The sequence below is a fragment of the Parus major genome, chromosome 21, assembly GCF_001522545.3.
Source record: "Parus major isolate Abel chromosome 21, Parus_major1.1, whole genome shotgun sequence".
Classification (NCBI taxonomy): Eukaryota; Metazoa; Chordata; class Aves; order Passeriformes; family Paridae; genus Parus; species Parus major.
Window position 1 is genome coordinate 5631206 of NC_031789.1, and position 20047 is coordinate 5651252.

General features: G+C 50.5%; 1 protein-coding gene across 3 annotated transcripts; it reads right to left on the bottom strand.

The window, feature by feature from the left end:
- Positions 1 to 295: 295 nt before the first annotated feature.
- VWA1 (von Willebrand factor A domain containing 1) lies at positions 296 to 14460 on the bottom strand. Of its 3 annotated transcripts, none has more exons than XM_015648559.3 (6): positions 13912 to 14460; positions 8962 to 9525; positions 4187 to 4465; positions 3460 to 3732; positions 2497 to 2766; positions 296 to 1918 (listed from the first exon to the last, which is right to left on the bottom strand). In XM_015648559.3, exons 2-6 carry the CDS (start codon positions 9422 to 9424, stop codon positions 1878 to 1880), a joined length of 1326 nt encoding a protein of 441 aa, XP_015504045.1. In that variant the 5' UTR covers positions 9425 to 9525; positions 13912 to 14460; the 3' UTR covers positions 296 to 1877. The 3 variants fall into 3 exon arrangements, with proteins under 3 accessions (XP_015504045.1, XP_033375193.1, XP_033375194.1); XM_033519302.1 differs by having other exon boundaries at positions 13812 to 14456; XM_033519303.1 differs by lacking the exon at positions 2497 to 2766 and having other exon boundaries at positions 13812 to 14456.
- Between the last annotated feature and the right edge of the window lie 5587 nt (positions 14461 to 20047).

Below are 20047 nucleotides of genomic sequence, written 5' to 3' on the forward strand. Positions count from 1 at the left end.
ATAATTCTTACTGGAACTGAGGCTTTATCAATACAAACACATTTCTATTTTTACATTTCTAACACATTTTTAGAGGGATAGGGATAAAGTTTTAGAGGGATAGGGATAAAGCCTGTAAGCCAGGCTATACAGGCATGGGTCGAACACACACTTCCCAGCCATTTAAAATTATGATGATTTAACATGGTCATCTCAGCAGCTTTTCCCAACTTTTATCATTCTATGAATGCCAGCTTTTCCACCCCTGGAACAAAACCCACAATTCATAGATTTTCCATCAAGCACAAAGGAGTCATTCAGTAGCTCTTGTATTTTTATTTAACTGTCTTCAAAAGGGTGTGTTACAACTGGGGGGATGACACGTTAATGTATTAATTAACTATGCAGGGAGTTGTGAAAACTTAATTTCTGTCCTACAGCAAGAACAAACAAAATCATCTTATTCATGAGCAGTTCCAGGGCCTTTGTCATTCCTTCAACACTGAGATTAATCAGTCACAAATGCACATTCCAAACGAGGACACAAATCATGTGAAAATCTCTTTATAGAGTTAATGAATGACTCACCTGCCTTCTACCCCTCTCTACTGAACAAGGTAGCCCAAGGAAAATGCTCCAGAAATGGGGAGACGAAGGATTCAGCTCTCAGGAGACAAAGTCAGGGATAAAAGTTCCTCTTAGCTCTGAAAGGAGCTGTTTTAAGAAGGGTTTGTGAGACTGCATGGGGCTTTCCAACAAACAAGTTCCACATGTAGGACAAATAAGCAGTAAATTTAAAATAGAGCAGGAGTTACTGAGGGAGGGTGTTCCCACTGATGCTGGGGTTTAGCAGAGAAGTATCTACATTTCTTTACAGCCCTAAGCCCTGAACTTTGAAACCATTTGCTTGGTCACTAGGTATTTATAATTTGTCTTTTTTTTTTTTTTTTTTTTTCCCAGCTCCCCTTTCCAGAGTGGATTAGCAACAGCGAGTTCAAGCCTGGGAGCCAAAGGGAAAGAATCAGATTACTCTTCTCCTTTAAAACCCCTGACTTTTAAGTGTAGCTCAAGCTTAGCACTGGGTAGAAGCCCAAGACAAGACACCAGAGATGTGCTGTGTGTTCAGAGTGCAGAGGAATGATAGTGCTGGAGACTTATTGCCTGTAATTAGTCACAGAACAGACTAATTAATCTCCATGAGGACAGCAGGACTCCCATTTGGTGAAAAGGGGTTGCAAGAATGCCAGAGCAATGCAGTGGTGATGATCCAGGAAGGACCACAGAAACTATAAGAAGTGCTTTAGATGGTTTTGTCTGGCTTTTCTGGACTCTCAGCTGCTCCTTGAGCTCAGCTGAGGGCTGGGACCCCTGGAGGGACCTGCTGGGGAAGCACATTCCCAGGATTTGGGGTTTCCTGCTCTCTCACACTCCAGCTTCCCTGGCTTTTGGCTGCGGGAATGGATTTGGCTGCGTGGAATCTTTCTCTGAGCGCCTTGTATGAATGGCCAGGGCACTGAACAGTCAAGTCCTGAATGTGCTCAGAAGCTGCAAAAGTAAATCTGGATCGACCTTTAATAAACAGAGAACAGGGAGCAAGCAAGCAATAGTGAGGATCCACCACTTTGCCTTCTGTTTGTTCTTTGTCAGGTGTGTTTATATGAAATGGGTACAGATTTGGCATCTTTTATCAGATTGGTTGTTCCATCCAGCCAGGCCAAGCCTTTAAGCTCTGGGAGAACTTGGCTGGGGACAGGCTTTGGGCTGGACGAGCAGGACCCCTCAAGAGACAGCACAGGCTGGGAGATGAGGTGTTTTCCTCCCCTGGCTCCTCCTTTTTGTCCAAGTCCTTGTCCAAGCAAGATCCCTTACTCTGCTGGGCATCAGCTCGCTCCAGTCTTTCACGCTTTCTGTCTGTGCCTGTATCCTTGGGCCTCTGTAGCTGGAAGAACACAAGGAGTAGAAATGTCAGCTTTAGCCACCCATTCTCCACATCTGAGCCAGAGATCTCACCGCTGGGGACATTTTTACTCTCACTCCAGTCCCTTGCTGGGAAAAAGGGGTTTCTGTTTAGTAGCTTCTGTTTAGTTTTACTCCATCCTATCAGGGATCCTTTAATGCCACAGAAAGTGGTTTCTTTCTGGGAAGCAGAAGGAAGAAAGAAGTGTTGTGTCTTTACAACTTTAATTGTTAATTGTTACCTGTCCCCTGCCATGTTGGAAAATGAAGGGCAACCAAGGCTTTAAATGACTTTAAAACAGCACTTCCAATGCCCATGCCAGGTTTCAGCTGTTTGTTATCCCGAAGTAGCTCCAAGACCGTCTCCACTGCACGTTTTTTTTCTCCTGCCTGCAATAAACTCCACTAGGAGGAGTCTTACTGCTAAAAACGGGGAAAAGAGCCCAACTTTGGTCAATCCCTGTGGTGAAGCAAGACCAGTGATGAGCACAGGATGTCCCAGCCCTTCGGGGCTCCTCTATGAACACTTGCAACACCTGGCTAAGGATGTCTGCAGCTCACCTGGCTGCCTGTGCACACTGCGGCAGAGCCTCTGGCCGGGTTGGTTCCTGTACACGGGCTGGACACACACCTTGCCGCTGGTGCCCGAGGGCAGGTCACTGAGCAGCACACTGTGCACCTGTGGGGACACGCTGAGCACCGAGGAGGGGCCGCTGTGCCGCCGGCAGCGCACCCGGTAACCCAGCACCGGCCCGCCTGCAGAGTCCCAGGAGACTTTCAGGGTGTTGGGACCCATGTCCTGGAAGCGGAGGTGCTTCACCTTGGAGCCCTCTGCGGAGAGAGGATCCATGTTACTGCAGGACATTGTTCCAAAGTGAGCCCTACCATTCCCTGCTCCCCAGGGGAATGGTGCTGGCCAGCCTGGCCTTTGGTGGGGAGATACAATCACTCTGCATCTCCCCACTGAAGGAGCTCGGTTTAATTACTCCTTAACTTTGTCCTGGTACCAGCATAAAAGTCTTTTTTTCATGCTGTCATACACTGGCAGTCACCTCCCACACCCTCAGCTCTGTCATCCCCTGAGCTCCTCACTCCTGAGTCCTGATAAGGGCCAGACTTTGCCTCCTGCAATATCTTCACAGGTATTTCTTCAGAGCACAAGTTTTTGCTCATTAACTTCTGAATTTCATCAATTTCTACCCGTCTGATGCCAAATCACCCCAAGGAACAGGCACAGAGGAGTCAGAAAAGGCACTTTTCTTCTTCAGTGAGATTCTTGGATCTGCAGGTGCACCAGCAGCTTGGCCATACCCCATGAACAGCTCTCACCATGTGAGTGATTATCTTTCAGCCCTTACACATCTGCTGTGTCCTAATGGCACACCCAGAGCTGCTCATGAAGCTTTTCCCTGTATCCCACCCCAGGGACTGGACTCAGAGCCCTCTGGTTTCACCTCTAGGGAGGCAGGTGACCCTCTAGGGACACTCAAGGGACTCCTTGTGCTGCCACTTCCCCTCACTCACCTTCCTGGGTGCAGGCCTTGGCTGACAGGGATTTCTTCTTCCCAGATCTATAGATGGCAGTCACTGTCACCAGGTAGGTGGTGTTGGGTGCCAGGTGCTCCACCACAGTGCTGTTGTACTTCCCATCCACCTCCAGCACCTTCACTGAGTTCCCTGGGAGTGGCCCATACAGGAGCTGGTAGCTGGCCACGCTGTCCAGCACAGGAGCCCAGCTCACATGGAAGCTGTAAGGCCCAGACTTCGAGATGAGAACCTGAACTGGGCTGATTTCCTCTGGAAGCAATGGAAAGAGATGTGAATGAGGATTTAATGAGCATTATTAACCTACACCATATTGGGCTTCAAGGGTGTGGAATTAAAATCAACCCAGCAAGCAGATCTTGATACTCATCACACAGATCAGCCCAAGAAAAGGGTTTCTATACCCGGGCAGAGCAACTCAGCCAGACCTGTTCCTGCATGCAGAAAATTAATACTGTGTACAAGTCCACCTTGACTTTGCCACCCCTGCCAGAAACCCTGCTGGTTTTCAGTTTGCCACCTTTTTGCAGGCTTCTCCCCAGAATAAATCTGAGTTATTTTCTGCACAGAGAGGCTGCTTCCTGCTCCTCTCCTCTCCTCTCAAACAGAGATTTCCCTGAGGTCATTCCAGCATCCTCTATCTCTACCTCCAGCCTCAGGTAGGAGACATCTCCTTGTCCCCCAAGAGGGACCGTGTCCATTTTACCTGCCAGTGTCATGACCCTTGTAGTCTGCGGCGGGAAGTAGTGCACGTTGGATTCAGGAACCAGAGCCACCTCATACATGGTTTCTGGTACAAGGTTGCTGAGCACAAGGCTGGTGTGAGCCCCAGACACCTGCTGTGTCCTCTTCCTTGCTGGATCAGCTGCTGGGGCATATTCCAGGCTGTAGTAGCCAGTTTCCTGGGAGAGGAACTTGGGCCACATCAGGCGGAAACTGCTCGAGGTGATGTCTGTGGCATGGAGCCTGTTGGCTTGGATGGCATCTGGAAGAGGGACAGTGGCCAGAAATCACTGCTGGCATCAACCCCCAGAGCATGGAGCACCTGCAGTCCCAGCCCTCCGGGATGGGAGATGCATCTGGCAAGCACCACTGATACCTGATACAGATGTGTCTCCCTGTGGAAATCACCAACCAGTGAAACCAAACCACTCAATTCCTGTACAGGAATTGCCCAGAGTATGAAGAACTCCATTTCTTGCTGCTCTCTGCTGTGCCCAGTGGCCAGGAAGAAAGGGCAGTAACTGGGGACTGCCCAGCACTGCTGAGCCAGCTGGACTCACCCCAGCTTAGGTCATGCCCTGCAGAGCTTCACAGAGCTCCCTTGTTCAGTGACATTCAACACTCAGAGCCCTCTTGTGCCACCTCACCTCTCCCTGCCCCTGCACAAAGGCTTCTCTTTGAGGCTTGTGCTACCTTTGAGTTCCAGACCACAAATGCCAGGCAGAAGTACCTCTTGTGACGTTGGGCAGCCCCCCCAGCTTCCTCTGCTACTTGACCCTTCTGACATGTGTGGCCTTCCAAGCCCGTTTTGGGCAGAATTCCACTGCTTTCTGGTCTTCCAGAGGGGCAGAAACACACAGGACTTTGTTTCTAGATCTTGGGAAGTGACATAGGAAGACATGGAGCTTCTCTTCTGTTTTTAAAGGATTTTTAAGAGCACCCTGAGCCTTGACATTCTAAATCTTTATAAAAGAACCTTCCAGTTCATGCTCAAACACTCACAGAGCTCTCTAGGTAGTTCTCACTGGTTTCCCATTTCACAGAGGTAAAGGGAGTCACAAAATTCCTCCCAAACCTGCAAGATGGGGTTGCTTTGCACTCCCAGACTTGTCTTTTAGCTGGGAGTGGATCAGCTCCCGGCCTTTGAGCCACTCCGAGGCCCTGCCAACTTCCCCGTACCAAATAAAACAATCTCAGTTTTTCCTCTGAGCTGTTCCCTGGCTCTCCCAGGCAGGCAGGAACATTCCCCTGCTCTGTGCCCTGCCTGCTCCCATTCCATTCCAGCCCAGCCAGCCGCACTCCACCCACTCGGAGGGTGGGAGGCAGTATTAGGAGTGCTAGGGCACTGCACCCTTCTGTGAGCCTCACAAACACCAGGGGCCAAGCCACGAAGGAACAGGGAGCACAGGAAAGGCCTCAGTCCTGCCAAAAATCCTGCCAAAAGCTCAGTAAATGGAAATAAGTGAGCTTGGAGGCAGGGACACTGTGAATAAAAGGGGAAGATGAAAGGACAGGGAGCAGGAAGCCCAGAGCAAACAGCTCTGCCCGTGTTGCCAGACCCCAGAAGCCTTCAGCATATGAAGAGGGCAATAAACCAGAGAAAATAAATGCCCACAATGTGTTTCCAAGCCCCTCTGTTCCCAGAGGGAAGCAGCAAGTTAATATCCTGTACCAGATGCAGCCAGTGCCTGCCCAGTGACAGACAGGTGGTGACACTTGCCCTCCAGCTCCTGCCTCTTGGTGACTCCAGTCACCACTTGCCCTCCAGCTCCTGCCTCTTGGTGACTCCAGTCACCACTCTGCAGCCACGAGTTTGTTGGCACCCCGTGAGCTCTGGAGAGATCAGGATCAGACATGCAGGAATGCTGCTGGTTTCATGATGAGGGTAAGAAAGGCAGCCAGGCAGGAGAACCTGTCCTAATCTGGGTCTGTGGTCACCCCTCTTAGAAGCTGCAGCTAGGATTTGGGACAAATCACTTCTGTGTCCTGCTCTGATGTAGGTGGGGAAAGGTTCTGATTCTGGGAGGGAGGACAACACTTCTCCATCTCCAGGATGGGCATTCAGGCTCTGAGATCACTCCCTGTGCTCACCTGCTTGGACTCAGTGCCAGGTGAGACAATCAGAGCACTTCAGGCTCAAAACCTTCACTGTAGTAGGAGTTACCCAGGATCTCATTTTGGATAAGAAATGCATTGCCCTGAGCACATGTGGGACGTGGTGATACTTGGGGAGTGCTGGATATGCAGGCTTCTGCAAAGCTTGGCTCAGGAGGTGGTGCCAAAGGCTGGAACAAGTCCACAGCCTCAGCTCAGCTGGGCTGAGCACAGAGCAAGTGGCTGCAGGCACAGGATCTGATGTCTCCTTGGAGGAATGCCTTAATTTCTTAACACTGGAGAGTCCTTCCCCAGAAGGAGAGCACCAAATGCCACAGTTTGGGCACATCCAAGATGCAACAGAGGGAGCCTGAGCTTCTCCACAGCCTGAGAACCTTCCCTTCCCGCTGGGAAGGGCAGAGGTGCCTGCCAAGAGCCAGCTGTGCCATGGCCAGGCTGACTGGGAGCTGCATTCTGCAGAATTCTTCCATGTGCCAAGGAAAAAACGGCAGTGGGCACACCCAGTCATCCACAGTCCCTGTCCTGCACCCCTCCACAGAGCAGCAGCAACACTGGAGCTATTTCAGGTCCACCGCATCTCAAGAGTCTCTTCCTGTGGAGATTGAGGCTTCTCAGCTCACGTGAGACAGCAGCAGCAGCTTGGCAGGAACCCCTGTGTTGGAATATCTATGGAGCAGGCATGAAACACCCCATTCCTGGAAAGGAGATGGAAGGAGGAGAGCAACTCTTGACAAAGCTTGTTTGTGCCTCTACAAAAGCCTCCACTGTTTTTTAACAGTAGCAGGAGATGTAGATAAGAGAGCAGTGATAATTAAACCAGTCTGGGCCATTCCAGAGTTGGAAAGGCCTAATTCCTGCCTGCCAAGATCCTGTCTGTCCCTGCTATCTCAGGAGGGGTGGTGTCTGAGGGCTGCCTCCTCCAGGCAGGGAACAGTGGACTTAAGTAGCTTTATTAAGGTGAAATCAGGTGATGTGACCAATGTCTGGCACTTTGCAACCCTTGGATTCATGTGGGAATCTCACCTTCCATTAGAATCCCACCCCAGCAGTTTTTAGGCCTGCTGGATGCACAGAATGCTGCCCTCAAGCACAGCAGCTGTGATCTCTGCAGATTTTATGATCTCCTGTGCTGCAGATTTCTAATTCTTGGGATGCTATTTTGTATAACCTGGATTTGGGATGCACCAGGAAATGAATAAGCACGGAAACAAAATACCTGGAGGCCTGTGGGGTGGCTGGGACAGGAGGAGGGCTGTTGGTGCTGCCCAATTCTCACTTGGGGGAGAAGTGGGTGTTTGGGGGAGAACACAGGCCCTGCGAGTGGTTTTTTTAATGGTTGTGATTGGAAACATGAAGGAATTCCTACACACAGAGGATTCTGTGGAAAGGGGCAGCTCCAACTCACATCACAGAGCAGAAGTCAAATAAGAATGAAATCAGGATTTCCAATGGAGAGAGAACCTCCAGAAAAATGTGTGAAAAGTCTGCAAAGTCACAGTAACTCCCTCAGCATTCCAAACAAATCCAGAGGCATCTGGGAGGCTGAGACAATCCCCAGGGACAGATGGCAGTGCCCTTGCCTTCCAAAGCCTCTCCTGAGGCCCAGATAATGGAATTTGATCTCCTCAGAGCCTTTCCTGGATGGTCTAAATACCTGGAGTGATGAAAACTCCAATCTGCTGTGTGTTCCCTTTCCTAGCAACCACTACAACCCTGCAAGGAACAGAGAGGTAGCTCTTGGGCTGCTGAGCAGAGGCAGGGCTGGACTGTTCTTTCAAAGGTTGTGCTGGCCAAGTTCAGGCCATGGATCTGGCAGATATGGAACATGCTAGGACAGGGGATTTATGGAACAGAAACATTCCTTTCCTATAGTCTCAATGCTGACAGCAGGCACCGTCCTTAATTGTATTTTGTAAGAGAACAACTGCAGGAGATGAAGGTCTCAGCCCTTGATGGTGAATTTAGGGAGTCACATCTATCCTAAAAGAGTTGGAAGAAGCTGACAGGACCAAATCCTTGCCGGGGACACACATCCCATTTTGGACGTGTTCCACACATTTGTGTTCCTCCATCAGCTGGCGCAGAGACAGACAATGTTTGAGGGGAAAAAAAAGAAAAATCACCCTGAGCATGAAAATCAACTCAAGGGGCTCAGGCACTTTGTGTCCACAATCAGCAGCCTCTTGCTGAGGTGAAATCATTGTTGTTTGGGAAACCTTTGGTTAACAGCCTGTGCAGGTGGGGGCATTTTTGTGCTCTGCCTGGGTTGTGCAGATGCCTGAGATGCATGACTCACTTCAAAGACTTGTGGAGTTTTAAGGGATTCAGATATTTTGCTGCCTGAGTTCCTCATTCCCAGCCGAACTCTTCACAAACACAAGTTCATCTCACCAAAGGGAATTTGTTCCACTCAGTCAAATATTCCAAGGGGAATATTTGTCCCAGACCTCCCAGAAACCTTGGTTTATTCTTGGACCTGTAGCATGGTGGGCAAACCCCTGCAGTTTGCCAGAGCAGCACTTTTGGGTTAGGATGACCATGAGATTTGGGGAATTCTCCCACTATCCACTCCACAAAGCCAAACACTAACCCATCCTTACCCCTGCCACCAAGTTCCAATGCCCCCCTCCAATGCCAGCCTACCTAGAATCCCATCCCTGAGCTCCTTGGTGATGATGGGCAGGTCATCCACATCCACAAAGTGCAGGTGTTTGTCCGAGGGCTGGCTGGCAGCAGCCGACAGCTCCAGGAAGTTGCTCCGGCCGGTGCTGACGATGAACACGGTCACCCCCATGTCCTTCAGCAGCTGCATGGGCTCAGAGATGTCATCCGTGGAGAAGCCATCTGTCACCCACACCAGAACCTTGGGCACGTCTGGCCGGGCCCCAGCTTCTCCACTGAAGAGCTTCTCCTTGGCATAGGACAGCGCTTTGCCCGTGTTGGTGTCACCCATGAGCTGCCGTGTGTCCCTGATGGCTTTTCTCAAGGTGCCACTGGTCAGGTACTGGTCAAACGGGAACTCCATGGTGGGCGTGGTGCTGATGTGGATGATGCTGGCCTGGATGTCCCTGGGGCCAAAGGTGAAAGGGTGCAAAAGATCCCACATGAATTCCTTGACCTTGGAGAACTCATAGTGGGAGACGCTGGCAGAGCTGTCCAGCAGGAAGAGGAGATCTCCCTCTGTGTTGGAGATCAATGGCTGGGGACCTGGCAGGGGAGAGAGAAGGAACAGCATTAGTGGAGTGGTGTGAACCCAAACCCTGCACAGGCACCTCCTGGGAAAGCTCGGTTATCTTCTGCCAAATTCCAGGATTCAGGGAGAGGTGCTGGCTGAGATGGCAGAGGCACAACAGATCTCCTGGAACAGCAGGAGAGACCTGGCAGAGCATTCAGAAATGGAGGAAGTTAACTGGGAGCTACTATTTACAAGGGCATGGAGTGACAGGGCAAGGGGGATAGCTTCAAACTTACAGCGAGGAGGCTTAGATGGGATATTGGGAAGAAATTCTCTGTGAGGATGGTGAGGCCCTGGCACAGGGTGCTCAGAGCAGCTGTGGCTGCCCCTGGATCCCTGGGAATGTCCAAGGCCAGGCTGGATGGGGCTTGGAGCAGCCTGGGATAGTGGAAGGTGTTCCTGCCATGGCAGGGGGTTGAATGGGATGATCCTTAAAGGTCCCTTCCAACCCCAGCCATTCCCTGATTCTGTGCCTCGGCTGGAGAGACCTGCATCCCAGCTGGATCCTGGCCAGTTCCATGTGACCCACTACAGCTCACCCCATGCTACAGACACTCCCCCGCAGCTCCCTGGTGCTGGGCAGAAAACAAAAGTGAAGTCCAGGAATCGCCACATCACTGAGAAGAACTGTGACCCCACAGGTTCCTGCCACTGAATGCCAGAACACCCAGTGGCATTCCAGCAGGGCTTTGGTTTGTGCTGCTGGCTGCACAAAGCAAGGCAAAGCTTTCTGAGCTCTCCCCTCTGCTGGAAAGAGTACAAGCCACTGGTTTGGCTGGCAGGACACAGGGAGAGATCTTGGCAACACGGGGTTGTTCTTCCCCGCTGCTTCTCACCAGTTTGAGAAGTGTCCCTCACTTCCCAAATGTTGCAACAAGCAGCTGGAAAAGTGTCTGGCCCTGGCCGGCAGGGATCAATGGCCAAAGGACCTTCCTGCACCAGTAAACAACAGGGTCATGTGCACAAGCACTGGGAGGAGAACTGGGAATTCACCCGGAGGGAGCATAAATCCCACTGCTGCCAGAGCTACCTGCATGGGGAACATGCAGGTAAGCACCAGTATGAAACACCAGGGAACAGAGGAGAGTCACAGCCGTGTCCTTTTGTGTGAAACCCCAGAAGAACTAGGGTCTGGGGAGTCACAGCCTTTTGTCTGCACCCTGCAGCTCTGGGGCATCAAGAGAGCTGGGCATCATGTTCCCATGCCTTAAACGCTGGTTTTCCCCATCACTCATTGCTGTGTTAATTAGGAAGAGCCCCAGTCTGACACCACAGGGTTCTACCTTGGTTAACAACAACCAGTTAACAAAACCAGCAGCTAAACCCACTGGTGGGTGGGTTAGGGGTGTGTTTTGGAGCTAAAGAGACCCTCTGTGGGTCAGGCAGAAGGCTTCTCCTTCACTCAAACACCATCCCAGCTGTAACACTCTGTCCTGCATGAGATAGGCACAAATTCCTCCTTATTCAGCAGAAAGAATCCATTAAAAAAAATCGAGACAAAAGCTCTGTCCCCATCAGGAGCACGGCAATGCTCAGAAAGTGACCAGACACTGCATCTCCCCCTCCCTGCAGGTTTATGCTTTCAATTCCCTCATCCATCCTCCTGCTCCTTGTCCTGCATCCAGTACAAACATGCCATCCGTGCCAGAGGTGGGGCTGTGGAGGTTTGTTACCAGCAAATCCCTGCTTACGCAAACAGCTGCTGTTTTCAGGCACTCTCCTCACTTCAGACAGTTTGGCAAGTTGCCAAGTGAGGATTTCTCACTTTTCAGGGAGGCTTTGGAGGGAAAGGGGCATCCACGAGCACTACCCTGACTCCTGAACTGTCAGGAATAACTGCAGATCTCATCCCTGTGCCCTGCTTGAGCCTGGGAGTGACACAGAACACACGGCAGGGTCCTGGTGCCACTCCCTACGTGATGCCCAGCCAATGCACTGGGCTCAGAAGTGTTTTGAAGGGCTTGATATGGGAGCAAAATGTCACTATGGAAACACAACGCTGCCTGCTGGCTTTTCCGGGAGGAAAACAGCTGGCCAGACTTCCCCGTGATGCTGACAGGAGACATCCGCTCACAGAGCTCCCCACGCTCTCATCTGGGAGCTGAACACACACCACATGCCTGATTTACACAGGCTTGGATTTTGTGGGGCTCAGTTACAGCCAAGAAGGATCATGTCCTGTCTGGGTTAACTGCTTTTGACATCCTATGTTTGTCTTCTCTCAAGAAGTGCTTGACCACGCAAGGAAAAAGGTTCTGCTCTGAGAGGGAGGCAGAGGGAACCGAGGAACACAGGCTGAGCTTCCCTGTGGCCCCTCTGGATCACAGTGAGAGGCAGGAAGAAGAAGACACCACCTCTCCCTGGCAGAGAATTCTCCCCACAAGCCACCCAGGAGGGGTTTTACACTTCAAACCACATCAGAGAACCCATGGGAGATGGGGAGGTCACCTGCATGATGAAGGGCTGACAGCCACCAAGCACAAAATACTTGTGTGGTTAAAAGCCTTTAGAGGTTCCAGGTGCCTTCAACAGCAGGAGGGGAGCTGTGCTGCCATCTCTCATGATCTTTCAATGAGTTTTACTCTCTCTGCTGTTTTATCAACAGTTCTGGGATCACGGAATTATGCCAGTGCTTCAGAGGTCAGTAAGTGCAGGGTCCCCCACAAAATGTGTATGGAGGGGCCATGCCTTCATTTTTCACTCACAACAGCAACATCCTTTTCTGCTGATGCCAGCCCAGGAAATGACAGTCAAATTCCATTTCTCCAAGCCCAAAACATCAAAAGGCTGTTCTTTACACAGCTGCAGCCAAGATCTGAATCTGGACCCAGAGAGGGAAGAGGGTAATTGGTCACGGTCTGGCTTGACTTTGTGCAGGAATCCAAAATCCATTGTCCAGAACAATCCAGTACCCATTGTCCAGAACAATCCTGTAATTTCTGAGCATGTGGAAACACCAATGGCCACCCAGCAGCTTCCTCACTTTTCCCACTGCAGCTGAGAATGAAGCCATGGTCACTCACATTCAGTCAAATCCCAAGAGATTCAAGACTGAATTTTGGGAACCTCAAAAAGAGGTTCTGGACACACATCCCAAAGTGTTCCTGTCCCTGTGACCATGGCACAGCATCACAGCAACCCTGGAAAATGCACAGGAGTTGTACCAGGCTGGGATGGGCATCTCCTGCCCAGAGGGGTCGTTCCCTCTCGAGGGAGAGGCAAAAGCAGCACATCACTCACACAGCTCATCACTAACACACACACACATTTTGCCTCTGGAGTGGGGCACAGTCCTTCTGGAATGCCATGGCTGGCTTTGTCACACACCCTGAAAGTCTGAGCATTGTTCAGAGCCTGTGTTGGAAAATGCCACACGCTCCCAGGGCAGCAGGAGGGCAGGACAATGGGAATTGCTGCTGCCTGGGTGGACTTGGAGCTCTGGGACAATGCCAGGAGCTGCAGCACCATTCCTGCCCCAGCTGGGACACTGAGGGACAGAACTCAGCACCCTGGGAGGGATCTGAGCCCCAGCCACAGCCTCTCTGTGTGCCTCTGTGTACCAGCAGCACAGTCAGACACCAGCAGTCCAGGCTGCTCTGTCTGAGGAGCTCCTGGCCAGGCAGGCACGAAGTTCCCTCTCATTTCCCACTGGATTGCAGCTCCCAGGTGCAGTGAAAACCAATCACAACTATCCCTGCAGCCACAGAACTTTCTCCACTCATGAGCACAGGGCAGCACAAAATGAATTGCAGCAGCTCAGCCACCATGATGTGGGATGAGTCCCGTCCAGGGTCCAGGAACGAGACGTCCATCTCCTGCACATCCCTTTCCCCACTGTCAGCTCTGCAGGACTGAACCATTATCATTTTCTATCAGCAGTATCCAAGAGAAAGCATTTTAAAGCAGAGCCGTAATGATTGAATTACAGGGATCAGCAAGAGAACACTGTTAATCACTGGCTTGACTTCTCTCAATGCCTGTCCTTCAGTCCACAGTGAGGAGTGAGGACTTTTCCATATGATTACTCCTAACTCTGCAAATTTCTGGAACAATTTCCTCTTCCCCACTGGAAACAAATGCACAAAATTACTTCCTGAGCAGCAATTGCAGACAAGTTTGTTTGTACACAAGTACATCCAAACACCTAAAGCAGCACCATAGCCTCAGCTTTTATTCTGAAAAGGTTTTGTGAGGAGAGCAGAAGGCATGAAATGGGGTAGAGCGCCACAGGAAAGCCTTTGCCTTTTTGGGCACTCACCTGGCTCAGGTGTATCCTGTCCCGCAGCAAACCGAAGCCACAGACCAAGGGAAAGCAGCGCCTTGGCCAACATAGCAGAGCCTGGTCCTGGCCAAATTACCTTAAATCCACCGCCTGGGCTCTGTGAAGGCAGACCAAAAGCCTGAGATCAGTCATAGTCCGGATCCACCAGATCCCAGCGCAATCTCACTCCCGTGCCTTGAGGTCTCTGCTCCTTGACGTGTGTTTTGCTGGGCTGTGGTGCGAGCTCTGGCTCCTGGAGGCAATTTTCCTTCCTCCCCCACGACTCCTTTTAAAGCCATAAATCCATCTTGACAGGAATAGCTGGAGGAGAGGCACACACAACGCTCCTGCTGCTCTTCCTCCTCCGAGTGAAGCTTGCCCCAGGAGCAGGGATTCAGTCTGTGTGCAGCTGGACTTGGTTTGAAAAATATATCCCTACAGATAAAACTTTGGCCCTGCAAGGCACTGGCAGCAGGCCAGTTACCAGAGGGGGGAAAAAAAAGGAAAGAAAAGCTGCGAAAAATCCAAAGCTCTCCTCTCTGGAATAAGCCAGAAGAAGGAAAAACACGATTAAAAGGGAAAGAAAGAGTAGAAAAGGCTGGGGAGCTGCCCTGCCCTGGGAATATTGGCTAATCTTCTGGGAGGAGCATTGCACAGGTCCTAGTGCTGCCAGAGGGTCCCTCCCACAGGCTGGGGCACACTCGGAGCCTGTGTCCCCTGGGGAAGGGCTACTGGGGCCACCAAGACATGCACAGCTTGCAGGAAGGAGCTGCTGGCCAGGTGGGAAAGGGCAGGGAGCAATATTAGGAATTGCAGCTGGCGCAGAAGCAGCCCAGGGATCATCTCTTGATGTGGTGTTAAATATGGGTTCAAGTCTGGGATCCTGAGGCAAAGAAGAGAAACCTGTGATAAATCCCTCACTAGATGAGGGGAGGGGAGCAGATACCAAAGATGCTGAGGTCCAGCCTCTCTGTGCTGCTGTGTGCAGGGAATTTCTACTAGAATATCAATAAATCAACCCCAATTCCCTTTCCCAGGGCTGTCCTGCTCTCCTCACTTTGCATTTGGCTCCCACTTATCAGGTGATGTGACAATAATTCCCTTTCCACTGTAAGTTTTGCTATGTGCTGCCTCTGGACAGGTCCAAAATGTTACCAGCAGAGGGAAAAACTGGAAAATTACATCCAGTTATAAAGAGATCCATCAATCTTCATCTCCTTAACATGGGGAGGGACCAGCAGGCCAGGCTGAAAAGCAGCTAAGAAAGGAAGCTTTTGGGATTTCAGACACTGGTGAGCATTATTTCCTTCAATTTTATTTCCTCTCCCCTGGGAACTGTAAAAAAAACTCACTAGGAGTTAGGGGCCAAGGAGTGCTCAGAGTGGAAAAAAGTTGTATCCAAACTCATCCACCAAATGGAAAATCAGGCTGAAGATACAATTAAAAATCCACAGATTCAGACTGTTGAGAGTACTTGTTTGTGTTCCCCTCCCAGTTTGGGGCCCATCTGCATCCCAAGGGAGCTGACAGCACCAGGATGCTCCAGCACTCAGTCCTGTGGAGGTGACAGCCTCACCCAGTGCTCCATATAGGCTGGAATCAGGATTACCCCAGGTTTTAAGGGAATGGGATAGCCCTGTTCTCACTCTGAGATCCCCTCCCAGGTGGCATCTGCATCCTGAGGCAGGGAAGCTGCAGGCTCAGGTGGCAAAGGAGCTTCCAGGGAGAAATTACACAGCAAAGCAAAACCCACAGAGTCTTAACCCCCATCCTGAGAAATCCATCCATTCCTGCTGCACAGATTCCCACTCAATCCTTATGGATTGACCATTAGGGCAGCCAAGAAGGCAAAAGGTTTTTCAAACCACTGCTGAGCTCAGGACTTTCCCAATCTTATCCTGGTTCTCTGTTGGTGTTTCTGTCCTTGCTGTTCTCCCACTGGCTGGATTCTGAAGCTGGGACATGGGAGGAATGGGTTGGAGGAGGCAGAGAATGGAAGCAGTGGAAGGAAATCATCTCCTTGTTCCCACATGGCCTAGCCAAGGGCTTGGAATGTGCCTCTGAGAGCCCCGTCAGCCAGACCTAGAGCATTTCTAGCCCATTTTCTCAGCCCATTTTCTCACATTTTTCTTTGCCCCACTGCAAATCCATTTGGTTTTCATCAGCTAACCCAGACATCCACCTGCTCCCATCATATTCCATCCCATCCTCCCCCTGCCCCATCTCCAGACCCATTCAGAACCCCTTGATTAGGGCTGCTGGATCCAAGGAGATGATTTCCTTCTATTACTCACTTCCCAAGGAAGTGTTGCTCATCTTAGAATAATTCCCTGTTTTTTTGCCAGTTTATCCCTGTGGATGCCGTTCACACCCTGAAGCCTGGAGGGAGCCTTTATCTCCCTCTAAGTCCTGCTGGGATAGATGCAAGCAGGAAAAAGCAGCCTGGAAAATAATTAGATCTTACAGGGTTTGGGTTTATTTTTAAACTTTACAGGAATTGGAAAATCCTGTTTCCAGTAAGCCCAGTGCCTGTGCTCGTGCTGATTCTTTCCTGGATACATCCTGCATCTGAAGCCAGAGGTGTCACTCCAGCTTTGCTGCTGATTAAATCTCAGCTCAGTCTCAGCTCCCCATCACTTCTGAGCTCCCATTCTCCACCTGCTGTGGATTTGGCCAAAGTTCCCTCAGGGTGATCCCCTTCTCACCATGACAAGCTACAGAACAGCTCAGGAACAATGAATAATTGTAGGACAAAGCCCAGATAAAACCTCCAACAGCCAACCAACCACATTTTGATTGTGATATTGCTGGGGCTCAAGTTTTTGTAGAGCCCTCAGTGCTTGGGGGTTTTTTGCTGCAGCTGCTGGGACATTCCAGGGATGTAAACAATCCCAAATTTCTGAAGAGATGCAACATCCTCTTCTCTGAGACAAATTCTTGCAGCTGGAACAAGCAGGCTTTTGGGAACACAGCCTTGTTTGAGCTCCACATGGCAGGTTTGTTTGGAGGGGGGTCTATATATGGCAGTTTGGAAATTCCCCATTTGGAAAGGAAGCAGAGCAGCTTTTTGGGGGTGAGGAGGGTGAAAACTTCCCCTGGAACTCCAGGGAAGGCTTGTGCAGCCCCAGCATGGGTGAGAAATCACCCAAAGAGACAGGAGACCCACTGGACAGGGCTTGGGCTGGAAGGCCAGACCTTGCTTAGCTCTTACCAGCCCAAATCTGACTCAGAGGATGCTGAAGAGGAACAGAAATACCAACATCACCAGATTTTCCCCCAAAATGACCAGGAACAGCTCACCCACTGTGCCACACTTAGTTTCTGCTCAGCTGCAGAGCACCAACTTCAACTCCCTGACCCCAGAAATGCCAGTCTGTCTTCCAGCCCGGAGTCAGGCTCTGAGTTTGTCACTTCTCAGTTACCTCTGTGTCATGTAGGGCTCAGCCTCGAGTCATCTCTTATTTTTGTTTGACTTGGAAGACAAACTACAAAAATAGATGTGTTTACTCACAGCATTCACCAGTTTTATGTTTCTCAGAAGATGAGCAGTGCTGAGAATGACTCCTCAGTAAGACTCTCAGTAAGGTCTAGCTTATAGACAATCTCTTTTATCCCAAAGCTCCCTAAAAAGCCACATAGCACAAGAACATGGCCACTTATGGGGTGAAGAGCAGCAGCCTGAGCTCTGAGCCCTGGATTCTGGGTACCTCAAGCTCAGAGATTTCATTTTTTCCTTGCTGTTGTCTGGAATTGCCGTAATTCCACCACTGGAGCAGGCTCAGAAACAATGACCCCCAAAAATCAGGCAGGACACACCTGAGAAACACTGACCCCACAAAAACCAGGCAGGACACACCTGAGAAACACTGACCCCCTCACGAAAACCAGGCCTGACACAGACACAGCCATTCTGGAGTGTCCAAATCCCCAAATCCCACAGTCAGTGCAGCCCTCACCCCAACAGCAGAGTGGGAGGACACAGGGAGAACTGCATCCCGAGGCTTTGCCAGACCAAAGCTCCCCATCCCTGCTTGCCATGACAGAGCTGCCATAAATAAAGGAGTGGATGTTCCACATAAATATCTGATTGCACAGTGCCAGGAACTGCACAGAAGTGAGGTTACAAACGTGGGTGGGCCCCTGGATGTCCCCAGCAGACATTCCCTTTAGGACCAGCACCTCTTCCCAAAGGCTGCAAGACTTGTGTTGAAAGCTTCAGAGGGAGGAGTGGCTGATTCAGATCCCAGATCCCTATAGCCTGGCTGAACCAACTTTTCCATGCAGCTCATAATTCCTTGGACTTAACTGGGCATGAATTTGATGGCTCTGAACAGGGGGGAACCTTTCATGTTTCTTCCCAAGAATCTCTAGCAGTGATTCTCCAAGATTTTAAATCCTTCTTCATTTCCTTCACAAAATAGGATTTGACTGCCTTTTTTCCCAGCTGGACTTCACTTTGCTTGCCAGGAGCCCAAATAGCTCCAAAAATTGGACTCACTTCTAAGCAGTACAAGCAAGGTCTGGATGAGGAGGTCAATTTTTAGCCAAAGGCTATTCTTTGGAGTGGATAATTTTCCATATTGCTTGACTTTTTTTCCCTATCTCCATCCTGTTAGGAAAGCCCAGACAACTTGGAAAAGCCAAATTTAAGAGAATCTCCTTAGGACTGGGTTTCCTGAGGAATTTCCACCTACGTAAGGAGCTGCTGCTTCCCCTCAAACAGCAAGTTCTCAGCCTTGAGAACTTGCAGCCTCTCTCAAGAGTTGTAATCTCCTACATTTGTCCATGTGGGAGAGAGAAAAAAAAACAATTTGAAGCATCCTGCAGGGATGCAGAGGAGACTCCAGCATTTGGAGAGCCTTGTTTGTCTGCAGGGAGGAGCCAGCACAGGAACCACCAAAGCAGAGGAAATCAGATTCCCTTCCTCAGGAGGCTGCCCTGGCATCTGTTTCTCTTACTTCACCTTCTATAACCAATTTATTTGAATCCCTGCAGTAATTAGGGCAGCTTTGCTTGTGTTGCTTTCAGGGTGCTGGAGGGCTGAGTTAACTCTGTCATGGTTTTTATTTAGCTGTTCCATCCATCTCTGGCTCCTGTTTCAGGGGCCATCAGGACATTATTCCCCTTTTCCTGGGGCCACAACCCCTGGGTGATTGGGGACAGAGCAGAGCTGCTGTTGCCATCAGCTGCATTTTGTGTGTGCTCTGTTTTTGGAGGATTGTGTAAATCCTGCCAGGCTCTGAGTGTGATGGTAGGGGGAAAGCAGCACAGACAGTGATGGATGGGCCTCTGAGCACCCCTCAGCCCCAAAGTCAGCCACAGCAGGAAAGGCAAGCAGCATGAGGCTGGGAGTTCCCATCAGGAGAAGCTCCTGGCCCCCACTGGAAGTGCAGCTGCAGCAGAGCTGGCAGAGACTCGCTGCTCTCAGCCTGGAATTTGGAGTGAGGCTGATTTTCCATCAGCCTCAACACCCAGGTGACAGCTCCAGCCTCCCCACTCCCAGCTCTGCAGCCTTCTTGTTCTTCCTTAGTATTTCAACTTTTATATTTTCTATTTTTTTTCCCATAGATTTGTAACCCTGCAGCTCTTCAGTGCAGAACTCTACACTCCACACACAGTGGGAGCTGCTGCCTTCCCATTTTGGGCAGACACAGCAATTCCTCTCCAGGCCTGGCAATCAAGGACACCTCACTGCCCCAGGCCTGAGAGATGGAAACAAAAGTGAGTTGGGGGCAGCAAACTTGGGGTAAATTCCTTCATTTCCTGAAGCTGGAATTGGAGGATTAACCCCCAATCTGCAAATGGACCCAATTTAAAAAAGGATAAAAACCCATGAGTCGTGGTCCATTTTGGGTGGTTTTGTCTGCCCTAAATGCACCTGAAGGCCCTTTTATAAATAGAACTGCTTTTTATTCTCTTAATTTTGTCTGGCCTCTGTTTCTAGGTAGCCCCAAAAGGCATCACTGGGACCAGAGAATCTTCACGTTAGGATAAATCCAGAACTAAAGCTGCCACACTGGGGTGGAACAGCTCCAGCACTGCTGTGCTTGCAGCAGAACTGCAAACTGGACCAGCCTGGGACAGAGATTTACAGTTATTTCCAGGCTGCCAGAATGGCACCAACCCTCATTTTCAGGGTCTCTCACAGAGCTGACTCTAAGGTAGGATTTGCTGAGGGCTGGCTTTGCATGTGGGGCTTTCCCCAGCCTCTCAGTGGGAAGGCACAAACATGT